The 18510-nt window shown below is 40.8% G+C and overlaps 2 protein-coding genes across 4 annotated transcripts in view; one reads left to right on the forward strand and one right to left on the reverse strand.

Moving 5' to 3' along the window:
• Positions 1 to 18510, forward strand: part of LOC311256874 (ecto-NOX disulfide-thiol exchanger 2-like) — a 166231-nt gene that overhangs the window by 39547 nt on the left and 108174 nt on the right. For 2 of the 3 annotated variants that reach the window (XM_084352268.1, XM_084352269.1), the window contains exon 2: positions 6662 to 6808. The exons of the other annotated variant lie outside the window; for it this stretch is intronic. In XM_084352268.1, coding sequence (XP_084208394.1) covers positions 6662 to 6808 — 147 coding nt within the window. The remainder of the gene's footprint in view (positions 1 to 6661; positions 6809 to 18510) is intronic. 3 annotated transcript variants of the gene reach the window in all.
• LOC311256875 (E3 ubiquitin-protein ligase TRIM21-like) lies at positions 14686 to 17819 on the reverse strand. The gene is made up of 2 exons (XM_084352271.1): positions 17758 to 17819; positions 14686 to 17613 (listed from the first exon to the last, which is right to left on the reverse strand). Exon 2 carries the CDS (start codon positions 17609 to 17611, stop codon positions 15983 to 15985), a length of 1629 nt encoding a protein of 542 aa, XP_084208397.1. The 5' UTR covers positions 17612 to 17613; positions 17758 to 17819; the 3' UTR covers positions 14686 to 15982.

Consider the following 18510-nt stretch of genomic DNA (forward strand, 5'->3'; position numbering starts at 1 on the left):
CTCTGTCGGTTGAGAAAAGGGTCATCATATTTGGCTAGTACTAGTATTTCTGCTTGCATGCAGAACTATAGTGCTGATACAGTTGGAGCAGTTTGAACGCAGATGGGAATTCAGCGTCCAGATGTGCAAAGCTGATATGGACTCATGCACGTAGACTCAAGGACGCAATTTCTCGCTGAATACATTCCAGTTTGTCTCGTAAGATTCTCGTTTCCCTTTTTCAGGTTTCATTTAATATTCTGAAATGTTCGTTTCACATTGTCAGACTTTCATTTGATGTGTTTCTTTTCTTCAGATTGTGATTTTTTTTCTCATAAAAATCATTATACAGATAAGAATATTGCTTTTTAAAGTAAATACTGTATAAATTAACAGAATAAGATGATCTCATAACAGTAAGAATAGTAGCAGAGATCACCCCTAGCCCCACCACCTCACTCTCAATCTGGCAGATTGTGACAGTGAAAGAGACTAAACTAAAGTGGTTTAGTTAAATCTGAATTAATTTAAAACACAATTAAAACACAATATTGACTTATCCTTACAAAGATAATGATGGAGGCAAATGGGTCACCAAAAAGTAACTTATTCACACATGGTGCAGATATGAAGCAACATTATTATTGTGTCTACCTGACGGATTTCCAATATTCACTCTCTGTTTTGGTCAGACAGACGGACAGTCATAAAACAGACTTGTGTTTGTCTGTCTGTCAGCTTTTCAGTGTTGGGCAGGTAGTGTAGTGGGATTTTACCGTGTTTATTTGCTGAAAAACACAGCTGCCTGTTGCAGCTGGAAACGAAGCTGCTGAAACCAGAGAGAGTAAGCCAAAATAGTCAAGTTGCAGACAGGGAAAACCCAAACAATTAGCTACAATATGCTAAAAGTCTTTGTGGGTTTGCCACTGCGAGCAACCCCTTTCACATTTGATCCATTATTTATATCAAGGTATTGATTAGAGCGGCTTTAAGTGAACGTTCAACAGCAAAAGATAAGTGTTGGATGTGAAAGCCTTCTGAATGTAAATGAAAATTATTCATCAAATACATTATTCAATGTCAGCTTGTCTTTTGTAGTCAGCAATATAACTTTGTTCATAATACTTCATGTGGTGTTAAAATACTTGGATTGGAACCAACGCTGCTAAAAACGGTGAATTGCAGATAATTCTACTGCACAAATGTTTCTGTTGGGTCTGGCTGTATACCATCACAACCCCTCCCCCTTTAGACTATTTGTAATCATAGTGGCACTGCCTTGCACTGTTGGCAACTCAGATTAAGGCATTTGGAGAAAAAAAAAGCACACATCCATCTGCATGGACACAGATGGAGAGAAGAGATACAGATCGTAGCTTAGTGACAAACATAAGCACAAACATGCTAGAGTTTACAGCCAGTGGGTTAAATAAACACTCACAACTTTCCATAGATAGTTTAGAGTAGCAAGTGGTTGCTGTTTGATGTCAGTCACATCAGGATGAGAACATGTTTTGAGGCCCCAAATTTCTTGCAGCATCCGACTATGTCTTCCTTTCTCTCCTTCACAAACTGTGATCTTTTGGCCCTTGCGTTTCCCTTTTTGTGCATTTTATGTCTCAGATAAAAAAGTTGACAAAGATCAGCCTGTTGACTGACAGCAGCAATATCAAATCAGCAACAGAAGATGAACTGACACTTCGCTCGGTCTGTCATGTGGCACCAGAGACAGAGAGAGCGAGCGAGAGAGAGAAGTCCCAGACAGATGGATGTTGATGGGCTGCAGACATCTCGGGGAAGACAGACTGATGCAGTGTGTCAAAGGGTGTGCGTAGGTGTGTTTGATGTAACCCCAGACAGTTGCGTTACACAGACAGCAGAGAGGTAGAGGACTTTTTGGGGAGAAATACAGCTGCAGGCCCATCATGCGTGAATATATGCATTAGTATTCACATGTTCTGTCAGAGGACGGTTTTGATAAGGACTTTGTATTCTAAAAAGGGAAGCAACAGAGTCAATTTGAAGAACTGTGTTTACAGGAGGAGGGCTGACGGTAAACATGTTTTGGCGTCACAGACTCTGCATTGCTCTAAGGTGATGGTGAAGGTGGCACTTTCATTTGTTATTTTCTAATAATTTGTACATTTATGCGCTGAATGCGAACTCGAGTGACGCAGCTTCGATGGTGTTAATATGCATCAGGTGGCGTGCTACAATTGTGGTTCATCATTTTGGCAGAAAAATTCACTTGCCTGCCTGCTGAGACTACCTCTTATCTCAAATCCCCCAAAAAGTGTTTTTTTGTTTGTTTTGTGGCTTTGGTTGGAGGAGGAGCACATATGGATGTCTTCAATTCACCAAATCCCTTTTCTTTAGTTTGCTATCCCCCTTTTATGAAATCTTTTAGCATCTACACTAACAGAGAACATTAAGTTTGTCAACAGGAAATTAATCAGCAACAATTAATAGGAAAACTCACGATTTTCACACATCAAAGTCTGCTTAGAGGTCTTGGGCAGTTCTACTGCATTTGTGAAAGAAGCTGATTAAAGCTGTTTGTGGCTCTGGAGGGAGCTGTGTGAAATCTGATAAACTGATCAATAAGTTGATGCGGCAGGCTGAAAATGAAAAAGAATCCCGGGTTGTGGTGTTTGAAAAAAAACAGGTTAGCAGACCTCATCTCTGCTTGAGGCTAGTGGCTCGAGGCTACAGTCTGCGCTACTTTCAAAACACACCTGAATCTTTGACTCGGCAGTCAGACTGTCAGCAGTCAAGTTGCGTTGTGGGTAATGTAGGCACCAAGGTGTGACAAGGAAGGGGAATGTGTCGAATAAAAAAGACAATGCCTCTGCTACATTGATCTTCAACAGTGTTACAGGAGTGTACATTGGAGTCAACACGACAAATGAATACAATTAATTAAAGGGACTCCAAGTCACAATTTTGAAGCAATGAACATGTATTAATCACTATTTTTTGCCCCTCTCTCGGTTGCCTCTACAAGCCTGTGGATGATTTGTTTAATGCCGCTGGACTGTGGATTTCTTTGTGAAGGACTCGGGTTGGATTCTCGGCAACAGTCCAAAGGATGAGACTTTATATGCACATTCTTGAGTGCCTCATCTCAGTGCCTCTCTCCGCTCCGCTAACAAAGAGCAACAGTAGCTATCGTTAGTTTAGAAATGGAGTCCGCTAACATAAACATACAACCAGCTTCCAGCACAACACAGACGTTCCACCCAGCCCCTTGAAGAAAATAATCCAAACATTCACAGATAATAATATTATTTGCCTTAAAACCTTGATGAAGTACAACTGTGACATAAACATCCCAATAAAAATGTCAACAGAATTAAAGGCGAGTTTTGTATTGAGTTACATAGTTGGATACCTCATGTTGAATAATATAATACCCACATGTATCTATGTATGTATTTTTAAAAAAAACAAAACAGTCAGAACAACAACGAGGCTTAACAGGGAACAGAAAACACATTTACTGTAGCTACTAAGATGTTGCCTACAATAAATGCAATTGCATCTTTGTTTTCTGGAATAACTTTAATGACATTAGTACATTATTTGACACAAACTGCACCATTACAAACAGATAGCATGGTGATAGCAGTGTCAGTGAGTTATTTCAGCGTAAAGAGGGACATAATGTGAACTCTAAGCATTTTTCAAGTTTTGTGTGTACATATTTTAGGTTGTGTGGGTTTGTGATTTAGGACCTACTCACAGATGTGAACAGTTTTTAAGTTTTGGCTGGACTGGCCTTTTAGCCCATCAGGAAACTGTAGTCTGTAGCCTTTAAAATGATCTGCTGGAGCTGAGTGGCCAGTATTGAACCTTGTTGCCAGTCTACTTGGTACTTAGTCCCGCTCAGCTACATTCTGTTCCAGACCCCTTTCCAGATTATTTTGTGCTGTGACAACAATATGCTTGTTTGTTTTGTCCCCTAAATTGCAAAAACAAAATTGGAAAAACACACCTGCGGTTGAGTCCCGAGACTGTGCTGTGGTACTCCCTCATAATACGTTGTGATTGTTGTCTTTATTCTCCCCAAATGAAGAAATATGACTTCACTGTGACTTTTAGCTTTAGAAGACCAACTGAAGAAGACCAAAGGAAAAGCTTTACTACTGTTTCTGAAACTATTCAGAGAGTCTGCCAGCAGAAAATGCACAAGCACAAAACCTAGAATAGATAGATAGATAGATAGATAGATAGATAGATAGATAGATAGATGGATCCATCTACATTAAAACATGCTACATAAAGGAGAAACCCACAGAAACACAGTGAAACACAGAGACAGACCGGTGAACGAGCATGCTGAGAGAGGATCCATCTGTCCTTGTCTAATAGTGAATGGGGAAGAGACTCAGCTGAATGAAGGCGGCTATTAAAATCTCTTGTAAACACATTATAGGCCTGGTCTTGTCCAATATATGGAATGAGACATAACAGTGATTTAGAGGCTGGGCTGCATCCATAAATGCATGAAGCCAATCTCATGTCAGCATCTGCAGGCAACTATCTGTGCATCCTGATGTGCATTAGCAACACCGACGAGGGGAAAGAGAAAACGGTGCAGAGGACTGAACTGAACAGAGCAAGAATAAACATAGAACACAAACATACAGACTAAAACATGCCTTTAGGCTAATTTTTGCAGAGCACGATTTTAGCATATATTTCTGTTCATAATTGGACAAATACAACTGTGAGTGCATGCAGCATGACTGAAGAATGAATCTGAAGTGGTGGTGGTGGGGGGGCAACGATATGTTGCCGCGTTTGCAGCAAAATATAAATGTATAAAAGGCTCCAGAAGAAAAGTCTTGAACGTGGAACCAACCATGACGCAAACTTGATAACAAAAACAAGTCCAGTACTGATCAGGCGGAGGTGGTTACTTCTTCAAAGTCTTTCACTCAGGTCTCTTTTAATCTCTGTGGCGACTGAACGATGGCAAAGAATTAACAAGCCAGCGTCATTCAACACACGTCATAATATCGCGCCTGACAAGGGGTGAAAATTAACGTGTCCAACCGGATGTGTCCTGAGAGGAACTACTGTTGACAGCAGTTACAGTAAATGAGCTTCTATTGTGACAATTAAAGCTCTGGAAGTGAGTTTGTTAAGACAGTGAAGAGGAAAATTGGGAGGAAAGAGCAAATTAGCTGCTGATCATTTGACCCTCCAAGCACGTACCCAAAAGTAATAAACGAGTCAACTCAACGTAAATGCTGCAAATGTTTTTTCACCTGTATTTGTATGTTATCAACAACAATAACAGAAAATAATGAGGCCTAGAGATAGATCACATTTGAATAGATAATTTTGACCTTTCATGACAATGCCACAATCAAATCAGTTATGTAAATTCTTATATTAAAAATGCAAAGATGCATCATCCGTCTAATCATTGCCAAAATTATAATGTCTGAAGTCTGTCAGGGACAACATTCAGTCACCGTCTCACAAACACACAGGTAAATGCACTGGACCAAAACAAACACAAAACAACGAAAAGCACATTTTGAGATTAACAGGACTGAGTCTGATACATGAAACTGCGTCTCATCCCCTTGTGAGGGCTCAGTAAAGCCGACAGGACCTGAGAGAGGAGGATTTATTTATTCCTCAGAAAACACACACATGCAGAATCAGGTGTTTCTGGGTTTTTATGTATATTTCACATTAGTACGGGACTGTTGTCTGTATGAACAAACAAGCATATATTTCCTATGTACTCAATAAGAGCAGATGTTTTGGATCATATTTACGTGTCATTCCTTGGGGTTTGTAAATAACTTCTGCATTATTGTTGTGTCGATTAGTCGAGGATGTGACTTCGATAATAGCTGCATTGTGTGTCTGACTCTTCAGTCTGTTAAGGGAACACAGGATAATAAGAAGATGAGCAGATACAAATATGAAATATTTGTAGGACAGAAGACGGTCTCTAAACCATTAGGCAGATTTGGTTGATTTGCATTAAAGTCCAAACTCTTTCATATTTTGGTGAGTCACAATACGTCTGTGTGTGTGTGTGTGTGTGTGTGTGTGTGTGTAGACGGTCTGCCCACATTAATAATACATTTGAGGTAAGATCTAGAAACTCAGGCCCAGCGTCCCAGGATAGAAATACATTAGTGGGATTCAGAGCCTCTTTGGCATTTTCGTTTTTTAAGTTGTTCTTTTCTGTGTTGTTCATTATTTCTTTCATGTTTTTAGGATTTTTTGGGACATTACTGTTAGGTGAATGTTGACCTTTAATCAGATATTTGCAAGTTATTTCAGAAACATTAACTTTAAGAGATAACAGTGACCAAAGAATGTGTTTCGTTATATGTGTGACCTCTAGTATTACATGGCAAAAAAATATATGAATACTTGAATGTCATTGTAACAAGCTAGCTGCACTGCTAACTGAGCTAACTAGCTAACAGCAGCTACAGTTAGCAGCAGTTAGCCTCCACCTGAGACAAAAGTAAAGTGATAGATTCATCAGGACACCAGAGGGAAAACCAGAAAACATCCATTCTCCCCCATCACACTGTACCATCAAAATGATTTTGAAGCAGCTATTCTAAAGTAAAATATTTAAATATTGTTAACAACATACTGCTATGTTGTCTCGTCTGACCTGGTTCCTGCTGTAATTTTTTAGGGCTCAACGCTCTGCCCTTTGACCCAACAACCAACAGCGACCCTCTCCTCTTCAGCAGCTCAAACGGGCCGCTGGTGAGCGAGCACCCTTCCCTGGAAAACTCTGCTGAAAATGGCAAGAAGAGGAAAAGAATCACTCTGCCTGCAGGTACTGACAATACCATCTCGCTACAGTATGACACAGCATAAAGAGACGGCCCTCTCTCGGTTTGGAGTAATGCTCCAGTGCTACTGTGTGTTGTGCTACAGAGGCACTACCTGGAATTACAGTTGCTCACTTTGTCTGGCTGGATGTTTCCAGATGGAATGTAATTTAAATGCTACCGGCATCAAATAACTGCTGGTGAGAGATAAACTATAATCCTGTTATTTTGAGACAGTCTGAAAGAGGTAGCCTTGTTTGGTCTTTGCTGTTTTTGATTAGCTTTGCTGTAGCCCGCGGCTCTTCTTGTCTGGACTGTTTGGAGGTCACACGGCTAAAACCAGGAAGCTGCACAGTGGAGATTTCACATCTGCCCGCTCCTCACCATGCCAACAGTCCCGCCAATCAAAAAAACTCATGTGCCTTCAGCTCCCTCATGCACACTGCCCCAAAATACTGTAGTGTTGTCTTTGTGTCCACATGCTCACACTGTAGTCGCTGCTTGTGTGTGTGAGTGTGTGTGTAACATGCAAACGCTCACACAATAAGCCTAATTTTAATCAGGTCCAGTGTGCTGTCTAATTAAAGAAGGGCTTTCTAATTAATTGCATTATGAGTAGTAGAAAGAAGAGGGCCCTTAAGACAGAAAGGTGTTGCTTCATGTTCTCATCTGTCGGGGTGACACTAATTGGTCTGGATTTACAATCTGGCACAGATACACAGGGGCGCCAAATTAACTAATATCAGCACTTGCAGGGCAGCACTAAGTCACTGACGGAGCTTCTAGTCCAACACCGGCCTGTGAAAACCTGCACTGGCCAGCTAAATGGCTCATTTTTCTCCTGCCAGAGACAGTCACCAACAACTCCATCGAAGACAATATCTGTGTGGTCTTTGTGCTATTTCAGATTTTATTCCCAGAGGCAGAGATAAGGTGGTCCACATGGGTAGAAGTGGGATGTGAACCCTCTTTATTTCAGTCTCGCTGCTGGCTAGTGTTACCAATTATGTAAGGTAAACAGTGTTGTCTCCCCAGTCAACAAAAGTGTTGACCTCAGTGCGATCCCTTCAGATCATCAACATTATTTCATTCAAACTTGTCGTCTGTATTACGTCTCCTACTCACTGTATGTGGCTCTTTGTGTGTTTTGCAAAAAGCCAATTTTGTCATTTAGTTGAATCAGCTGGTGCAATAAAAGATGCCAATTAGAGTCTGGAGGCAGATCTCATGTTGAGAAGATCTCATCTTGTTCATTATGCTGCAGCAGGGGAAGCCATACGTAGCATAATGCAGAGGATGTTACAGCAGATTGTTTACACACAGAAACATAAATGAGGAAACAGAGGGGAGGAGGATACATAAATGTAACTTGAGTCACGAGTTACGTAAATATGTTTGGGGTCATGGGGCGTTTCTTTTAGCATGGGTTCACAGGAAGTACATGTTTTATGTTATAGTACAAAGCAGTGGGCATGTGGACAATACAGCAAACCCTGTCTAATAATATGTAGCATGATAACACCATGTTCACGTTACGTGTTTCTGCCAGAGTTGAGTTACATTTGTCGGACTTAAATCAATTCTTCCCACATTGAGGTTGCTTTACTGCATCCAGGTGCTGCTATTTTCTCTTCGCCACACTCAGATAATACAACCATGAGTGCTTGAAGATGAGTAAGATCAGCTTCCTCCCAGTTTTTATCATTTTCTCTGTTTGTTTTCCTAAGAAAGGTCCTCCTCTTTATACATTCTGTCCCTCCTTTGTTCAGAAATATAAATTGGAGGAGACGTACACCTGCCGCAACAAACCCAGTGAGAATAACTAAAAGAATGGGTGCATAAGCCACATTTATAAAAGCAATCTTCGTGACAACAGCTTCAATGGGCATAGAAAGCAGAGTCCCGGAGTTACAGTACCGTATGACTCACCACAATTTGTAGGAAAACAGATGAGCATAGCGTGGTCTTCACATTTTATTTTCCCTTTTTTGACGACACTTTCTCATTATTTATCAACCACAGTGTCAGAATTCACTTCAGCATTGTTGCTGTACTCTCAAAACCACAGACAGCTGGAAGTAAATTAAGTCCATTTTGTATATTGTGGCTTCAATGGAAATACGTGTGTGTGTGTGCATGTTTGTGTGTGTGTGGTCTGCTCAGATTAAAGCCTGTCAGAAAGCCTTAAGATCAAAGCCTTTGTGGAGCACAAATCTGATCTGTCACTGGAAAAGCCACCCACTTTTTTTCCTTGCATCTTAGAGATAGAGCGCAAAGTCAGCAATCCATTATTTCTCCTCTCTGTCAAGTTATGAACACTATGACAATAAAGGTGCCATTAATGCAGCGTAAGAGCACTACTATCATCATGGCACCGCCTGCCGCAGTTACTCACAGCTTTGAGGAAAACCTTTAAGTGTTAAGGTGGCTCGATGTCTTCCTATTAAGATTCATGTATGTGTGTATGATGCAAGTCTTGAAACAGCTGGCCATAAATTTGATTTTGTGAAACACAACATCAAAGAAGTGGATATCATGTGTATTTATTGTAAGGCACGGTTAGTTGACCTATAATGGAGTCTGCTGTATAGAACAAAATGGCCAGAATCACAGATATGAAAATAAAACAACCCTCCTAATGCAAATATTGAGTAGTGCATTACTTTTATGTTTGATTTTCACCAAAATTGCAACTCATACGTTATGTGTGATCCTGCTGTACTCTGCAAAACTCCTGGTTGACTTGGATGCACAGTACCAAACCTTTTTTTTCTATTGTAAAATCTGGATTAGAGGGTTGTTGTGTTTATGCTTTTTCGCGAAGCTGCAACAATCGGTAGTATTCATGTTCAACTATTCTACTGCTCATTTTACTGCCAATTAATCGAGCAAGTGGATAGCAAAAGTTATTTCTATTTCTAACCATGCTATTGGCCTAGAGATGTCAATACAAATTTGTTACACGCTGTAATTGTAGCCTGCCGTACGAAGCCTCGTTTTGATTATTTTATTTATCATTTCGATGTCCGACTTCAGAAGAAGACAAGTTAAGTAGAATCGTAGCGAGTCATGAAAATGTGTAGCAGTTGCCCTGATGGACTGTACTGCTGCTGCACTCTAAATCATGGGCTCTCATTGTGTTCCTCTTGCGAGCGGCTCAGACTCAGACGACATCTAGTGGTGAAATTCAATATCACTGGTGTGGTGGAGTCTGAGGTCATACATCAAACCAGTTTGACTTTTTTTCCCCAACCTCAGTCCAAAGCACAGCTGTACTTGAGAACAGCCTCACAGAGCCTCTGGCATGGCCATAGACTCCTGTCTTGTTTAAAAAACAGGAATAAACATGATTAAAAATTAAGGAGGCCAGATCTCAGTTGGTGTTATTTATAACTGCACGGTAATTAAGCTAATGAAAACACCATCATAAAACAGACCTGTAGGAATGCGGCTCAAGAAGTATTTTATTGGTGGAACCCACGAGTATTGTTTATACACAACATGACGCCCTAGTCGGACTGACTGCTATCATACAACACTGGCAGTTGTCTATTAAAGCTGGCGTTGCACTGGTAGTTGTCAATCCTTGTAGACAAGCTAGCAGAGCTTGTCTTATTTTAATATCCAGTATCCCTTTGTGCTGCTGTGCTGTGCTTGTACTTTGCTACCAGTTCACTACAGCAGCTTTCAAACTGAAATACTCCCAGTACATAAATGGTTTCTGGTGTTTTTACTGGCCAATTCTGCTTTTCCCTCTTTTCCTTTTCTCTTTCCTCAGTTTCCACTTGCAAGGTCAATACACAGCATCAGGTCTTGTCAGACAGTGATAAATGTACATGAACTCGTTCACTGCATAATACGCCCCTTGACGAAAAGAAGCTTTTGAAGCAAAGAATTTCAATTGAGTGCTTTTACTATTTGCATAACACCCGTTCCTTGAGAAGTTCTTTCAGCCCGATGCTGTTACATTAGCCACATGTTGTTGCACAGCATGTAGCGCCTGTGTAGAGAACACATGTTTAGCACAGCAGTAGCTGGAGAGCTAATAATAGCCCAGTAACAACAGAAATCTACTGAGCATTGTTCCATCAGGCTAATGAGTATGGCCCAGTAATGGCAGATCAATGATTACAGATGAGTAGTGTTTCCCTGTGCCGACTATGACTCTGGTGTCTATCAGTTGTAGCTGCTTGCTAACTCGAAGTCATTCCCTGAAGGGCCAGTAGCTAAATGATGAAGGTCTTCAACAGCTGGAGCTGTGGATTTACTGGCTTAGAGGGTCTGATTCTGTCTGGCTTCGGGTCGTCTCCAGCTTTAGTCAGGTCCTCTGGCTCTCCGAGGACGACTGATGGAGCACCGACTCATTAGCAGCCATGTGGATTTAGTCTCGTTAAGGGACCCTAATGGATAGATTTATCTCATTACATTTGGCACTTCATTAGATACACATACTGTAGGACAAAGGCATGTGCGCCTGCAGTAACACAGACTCACACACACACTCGCACCACATGATGCACTTGTATTTTCCACATACTGTCATTCATTAAGTCAGTGTAATTACCCAGACCAATGTACTCAGAGAGTGTGACAATCATCCCAACATCCGTTTGGGATAAAAGTAATACAGACTTAGAGTTTATAAACTGCTCTTCGCCTGAGAGGTTCAAAAATTGCTGTTACACCAGGGGGTGTTGACTGGTAGTTTACCAAAAAATGAAAATTCAGTCATTATCTACACACAATCTGTCTAGTCCACAAAACATTTCTGGAGCTTCACAGCAAAATAGCTGTGCAGCATTGTCAACAACAACAACAACAACAACAACAACAACAACAACAAGAAATGGCTCCATACAGCTCAACCCACGTAATCCAAGTCTCCAGAAGTCATGAGATCACAAATGTATTTAAAAAAAAGTTTTTTACACCCTTGGTGCATGTTCAAGATTCAGACAGGGTGTGATGATTTTGGCTTACAAAATGGTGTAAACAACATCTTTGTGAATTACTTTGGGATCTTGGGGCTTCAGGAGCTTGTATGGGGCCATTATATGTTGTTTTTCAAGTACACATATATTTTATTTGTTTAGGAGAATGCGGCAACGCTGTCTTGCTGTGAAGCTCTGGAGATGTTATGTGGAAACTTCACCCGAGTCCCCATCAGCATGGCGTTTAGTAGATAATGACTGAATTTTCATTTGTGGATGAACTTATCCTAAAAGTTGTCATTTCAGCTAAATGCTAATGTTTGCATGTTAATATCCTCACAGTGACAATGCTAACGTGCTGATGTTCAGCATGTATTGTACACTGTATTTGCCTCCTTATTTTAGTATATTAGCATGCTAACATTTGCCAATTAGCTCCAAAAACAAAATAACTGTGTCTGATGGGAATGTCGTTAGTTTTGGAGATAATTGCTCATCAAGTATTCGACATTTTTTAAATTTTGACCTGATGATGGTGCTAGATGAAAAGGTAAGGGATCACTGAAGTTGTTACAATTCATCCTAGATACCAATTTATCCAACAGTTGTCATCAACAAGTGTCTATTTCATGGTATTGCTGGAGGAGAAATCAGTTGATCACCAAAGCCATTAGGATTTACTCTCAAGGAAGCGTTAATATAAAATTTCAAGGCAATCTGCTTGAACCAAGCTGTGAACTGATTGGTTGACAATACAGTACCATCCCTAGAGCCTCGCTGCTAACATGGCTAAAAACGTATCAAGCAATATATTTAAAAAATATCTAATATATATGTTAATTTCATCTTATGCTGTCTGCATATATCAGGGCTTAACTTCGAGGCAGGAAAGAATATCCAACCTATAAAGCGACTGATTAACAGACTGCAGGTAATAAAGACTACTGTAGTGAAATCAGCTGAATGAAGACATAATTGTCTCTAGAAGTTTATTTTAACCACGCAACATCAAGAGTAATCATCCTTTGTATTAAGTGAGAAAATAGTTTGAATTGTAAACATTGTAATAGCTGGAAAGTAATTAACAAAGGTGCCACGCACACTTAAATGGAAAGCTTTGCGTCGTTGGGTTCACGACTCACACATTATCACCTGTTCAGTTGCAAACACTTTGTGGTTCATTTATGCAGAAGGTGGATACTACACTACTCATTATTCACTCTTGCACTTCTCCTCACAGCGTCTCTTTTCAAACAATGCATAACAAAGACCGCCTCAGGGTCCCCTCACAAACCGCCTGAATTATCCTTTTTTTTATTGGTATCAGCATTTCACAGCAGTCCGGGATGGCCTTCTCTCTGCAGGTCTGTTGTGGTTAAACAAAAGAAGGTGAGCGGAATGAGTGGTAAAAGAGCTGCCGGTGTGTTGGAGGAGCATGACTTCACTCATTGACCGGATCAATAGCAGTAACATGTGATGTGTTCCTGGTTAGCTTCACAAATCGGCACCTCTATTATTGAACTTGAGCCACACAGTGCACACTCAAGGACTGCTTTCAAACTGGAAAGGTTGCTTGACAGAACTAAAATGTGTATATAAGCACACTTTATAATGAGTTTCCATGGAAGTTTTAAATTGCAGCCACATTTCAAATACTGCTATTCATCTAAACCACATTTTGAGGCGTTTTAAAGCAGTTCATTCATCCACTGTTGGATGATTAAGCAGGAAACTCTACTTTCAGCTATGAAAGTGCCATTTCAACACTGAAAAAGTAGTCTCTGGCACATTGACCTTTGTCAGACCACTTAAAAGCATTTTGTGGAAGGCTGACTTGAACTGTTCACTATTTTGGGTAGATCTAAAGAGCATGTCCATTAAGAAAAAAAAAAAAATCATTCTGCAGCTTCCCAGTAATGTTTCTTATGTATTCAAAACCAAAAAATCAAATTGTGGTCAAAGTCATCATCACCTGACATAAGTTTCTGCCTGATGATGCTGCTACAAGTAAATGCCCTAGCCCACCTGATGTGCCTCTCCTCGGGGAGCTTTAGAGCTGCAGGTCTGTAGGTCTGAACATGGACGGGGGCACGGCTGAACTACACGCACAGACACAACATACCTTCACGTAGGATTATTTTTGTGCTTTAGAACATAACATAGCAAATGTTTTATGTTTGTGACCCTAACCCTAAGTTTACTGAAGTGTTGTACTTTTACTCTACCATATTTATTTCACTGATATTGTGTTTCAGCTCCACCCTGAAAAGGCTGCTGCTTACACACGAATCCATCAGTAATAACTGATAATATCAGTAACATGCTGTTTGATACTGCACGTTGGAGATGTTAGTAATTCCAAATTCTTGCTTAAATACGATTTTGGATCCACTTTTGTAGCATGTTATTGCTACTTTACTTAAAAATATATGAAAAGGTTTTCCACCACTGACTGTGAGCAGTAAAACAAACCTATGTTTGTGCGACATGAAGCCAAGCTTTGTATTCATTCCACACCTGCACATTTCTAACCCGATTTTGCAGATAACCTGTTTTTAGACATGGCATGTAATTATCTATGTCAAATCATTAAAATCTCATCCCAACATTTGTGAAAGGCAGAATTAGTATTATTTTTTAAATCACCCAGGAGAGAAAAACGTAATGGATTATTTTGTGAGTGGAGGCTACAAAATTGCTAAGTGTATGTTGTGGGTATCTCAGGCTGTCAAGAGAGGCTCTAATTTCTGCTTTTATTCTGCAGACAGACGTGACAGATGCACTTTAATTGCATATTGAAGTAATTCGTCGTTCAGGGTCTTTTTCTAGTGGCAGGATTTCTTAGGATGTTCTGAGGGTTTATCAAGCATGTGAGCAAGATTAAGAAATCAAGGAGATTGCTGTTTGCAATCCCAAATCAACTTTATTGCATTTCAGTAAAACATCACACAGTGGACATCAGATACTTCTCAGCAGGGCAGTCGATCTTCACATTTGAATAACTAGATCCCTCCTTAAAATGATGTCTTTGATCCCCGGTTTACATGGTCGTCTTTGACTTGACATTGCTATTATGAAAATGCATGATAATCAAAGGAAAACAACTGATTGTTATTGATAGATATAACAGAGATACAGTACAAAGTTTCTTTACCAGCAGCTCCACACACTCTTTTGCCAGGCATCTTATCGTTACTACCAGTTTTAGTCTTCACGTCTCCTTAATATGTTTTTATCACATATAATATATATTATATATATATATTATAACAATCTCACAACAAAGTCCTCCAAATTCGACAAAATGCTTCCCATCAGAAACACTATGGCTGCTAGAAATCTCTGACAATTGAACATAAAGATATGTCAATTTGAGGCACTTACTGACACCTTTCATTTTGACAAAAAAACATCAGCTGACAGATAGGCCTTAATTGGCTCTTCTCAATAAACAGTTGGTTTAGCCTCTCTTAATCACACAGACTTGCTGCATTTGAACTCGGAAAGCCTGAACTGTGCAGGTTCGGCTTATTTTAATTAGTACATTGCATTATTTGCCCACAGGTTCCTGCATTTGTGACTCATCCAGTCAATAACTACACTTTTAACTGAATAACATTAATTATGGAGCAAACAATTCATATCCAGTGCTGAATAATACGAGTACTTTCATTAATATTTCAAGTGTGCTGCTAAGTTATTGCACCAGAATGCTGATTTATTTTCTATTGCAGGTTGTACAGTGGGGGTCACCTTGAGATTTTCTGTCTTGAGGTGTATCACATGTACAGTAGGTTAAATATTATTTTTAAACACAGTAGTAGTTATTTCTGACTGCTACAGCTATCAAATCCATCCATCATGTCATAAGTAAACAGACCTGATATACAGTATGTCACTCCAAGCAGCACAGAAGAAAGGCTATAAAATATTTGCAAATCCTACGTGACCCACCTTCGGTATTGGTTCGGCCATGTTGGCAGGCAAGAATAGCTTTCAAGTATTAAAATTAATGTCCAGAACTTAAAGATTTAGTATGTGTGTGTGAAGTGATGTCCCAATGGCTGCATGGAGCTTCTGAGATCTGTGACAGGCGGCACAGAGTGACACAAAAGCGCTGACACTGATGGATGGGAGAAACCGAATCACACGCTGGAGTCTCACAGATACAAACAGCCTTCTACTATTGTGATCTCTCTCCAAGTCCCTCATCCTGTGTTGTTCCTCTCACACAAACAACAACAGAAATCAGCTGTTGTTTTTGACTGGAGTGATGATCAAGGGGGCTGAGTTTTTGCCGCTGTCATTAGCGCAGGGGCTGAAGAAGGGAAAGAGCTCCTCGGCGAATTTACATCCGGTGAAGGAGTAGATGAGAGCCCGGGTGTCCACGTCATAGAAGGCAACGTGACCCTCCTCATAATCGACATACACCCCGACCTTTTGAGGCATCTCCCTTACATTGAGCCTGATGGCAGGGCCGGCATTTGCTGTGAACTCATTTCCTTTTCTCAGCCAAATAGTCCAGTATCCATTGCTGGGGCTGATTCTTATATCGCCCTTCCGGTTGATGGACTGGCGTGCAACTCCTAAATCCCACTCTGTCTTGTCTTTCACCTGGACCTCATAGTAAAACTTTCCTGAGGAGAAACCCTCCTTTGCAAGGACATTCAGGACATGATCAAACCTCTGTGGTTTGTTTGGGAGATTCCTCTTTCTGTCTCCGTGTGTGACTTGTTTACCATCCTCAGAAACAATGAGAGATGGGTATGCTGTGTCAGGATCCAGAGTCACATCCACAGCATGACGCTGCATTTTTTTCAAGTCGGGATCACACAGCATTCTTATTTCTCCCACCACTGTTTTTTCTAGCTTGGTCAAGACGTCCTGCACGGTAAACTGGTCGCTGTTAAGAGTCAGATCGGACCAGTCCTTAACCTGTGGCAGAGTGATGGTCAGAGGGAGGACATTCTCAAGGAATGTAAAGGCGTCATTCTTGAGTGAGACCTGATTAAGCTGCAAGTTGGTCTGCTCTATTTGCACAATTTCTCCCCTCAGTTCTTTAATGATGACTTCTGCTTCTGCTTCAGTTTCTGCCTGCTTCGTCTTGATGACCTCAGTGAGCTCAGCTTTGCTTCTATTGATGTAGTCCACCACAGCAGTCATCACACGCACGCTGTATGTCAGAGCCTTCGCTGCATTATTTCCACTGGCATCCACTGTTTCTTGAACCTCCTGAATTTTCTGCTGACGTGCCTGGATCATCTGATTCATGTCTGTCCTTTGTTTTCCCAGCGTGTCCTTCCTAATATCAGCCTCCTCTTCCAGGCTGACTATCGCATGCGTTTTATGGTCGCTGTCTTTACAGGAAGTGCATATAAACACTTGATCTGCCCTGCAAAACAGCTCCAAAGGCTCGTCATGCTTCTTGCATAACCTGCTCTCTAGGTCCTCCACCGGGTCGATCAGCTTGTGTTTCTTCAAGGCTGACTTTGTCTGATGAGGCTGCAGATGTTTTTCACAGTAAGACTGTAAACACACCAAGCAGGACTTGATGGCTGTTGATGGCTGTGCGCACATACAACAGAGCACATTCCCATTTCCTGCTTGTTCGGGGGGGCCACGAGATTTTTCTTGAGCAGAATTCTTGACCTTTGTGGCCATATCATCAACTAATGTGTTAACCCGGAGCTCTGGTCTGTTGAGGATTACCTCTGTGCACAGTGGGCATTTTAATACAGAGCTGTTGTCCCAGTGCTTTGTGATGCAATCCCGACAGAAGTTGTGCCCACAGGGAATCGACACAGGTTTAGTGAACACATCCAGACAGATGGAACAAGAAAAATTCTCAAGCATATCTAGACTAGCTCTTCTAGCCATGCCTATGGAATTCAAAGTGAAATAAGAAAAGAAGTTAGAGCAGTATAAAGTGGATCCAGATTCATGTTTGTCTGTGTTTAAAATCACTGAGAAGCACTAATACACACTAAAGGCAAGGCTGCAAACATGATAAATGGCAACTTTACCTGGTTTGTAGGTTTGTAAAATCCGTCAGATCTGTGAAGAAAAGTTAGAACATGTGTCTCCGTACGTCTCTACTTTTAGTTTCTCTTTCACCAGTGACGTCTGGGTGCAAATCCCCTCCCATTTCCTTCTTTGGCAGGAACAAGTTAACCCATTAGAGGCTCAGATCACTAGTGACCCAGGTTCAGAGCCTTTCTTTTCTTCCAAATCCACTAGGGCTTAGTTAGCTATAAAATGTGTCCCCCATCTTGACTTCAAAGGCTCATATAGAGCCATAAGAGCAGATATTTCTTTCAGGTGTGCATTATTCATATTATTCTTTGCACTCAGTTTATGTGCTTGTTGATGTATTCACAATGTTAGTGCTCCGGTAATCCCTTTCATGTACAGCATTATGCGAAAATGAAATGAAAGCTCTGAGACAGCACAACATGCTAAATTCTGAAAATGAGTGTTTTGTGCACGCGTGTGTGAGTGCTCGCTGATGGCATCTGCATAATAAAACTATAAATACACTCGTCCTGTGCGCTCTCCTCTGAGGGAGCCATGCTCGGGACACAAAAGCTTCCTTGGATTGGTGAAGGGCTTTGTCAGAGCTGAAATAATCCGTGTAGGTTTCTGTGCATTAGCAGCATCTGCATACGATTGGATGTATTTCCGCTTGTGGGTATTTAAGCAGGAATGTAGGTGTGAGCATATGGAAATTGGATAATGGTTGATAAATTGAAAAAAAAAGAACGATGTGAGCGATACAT

The sequence above is a fragment of the Pagrus pagrus genome (assembly GCF_965226575.1).
Source record: "Pagrus pagrus genome assembly, chromosome: 5".
Taxonomy (NCBI): Eukaryota; Metazoa; Chordata; class Actinopteri; order Spariformes; family Sparidae; genus Pagrus; species Pagrus pagrus.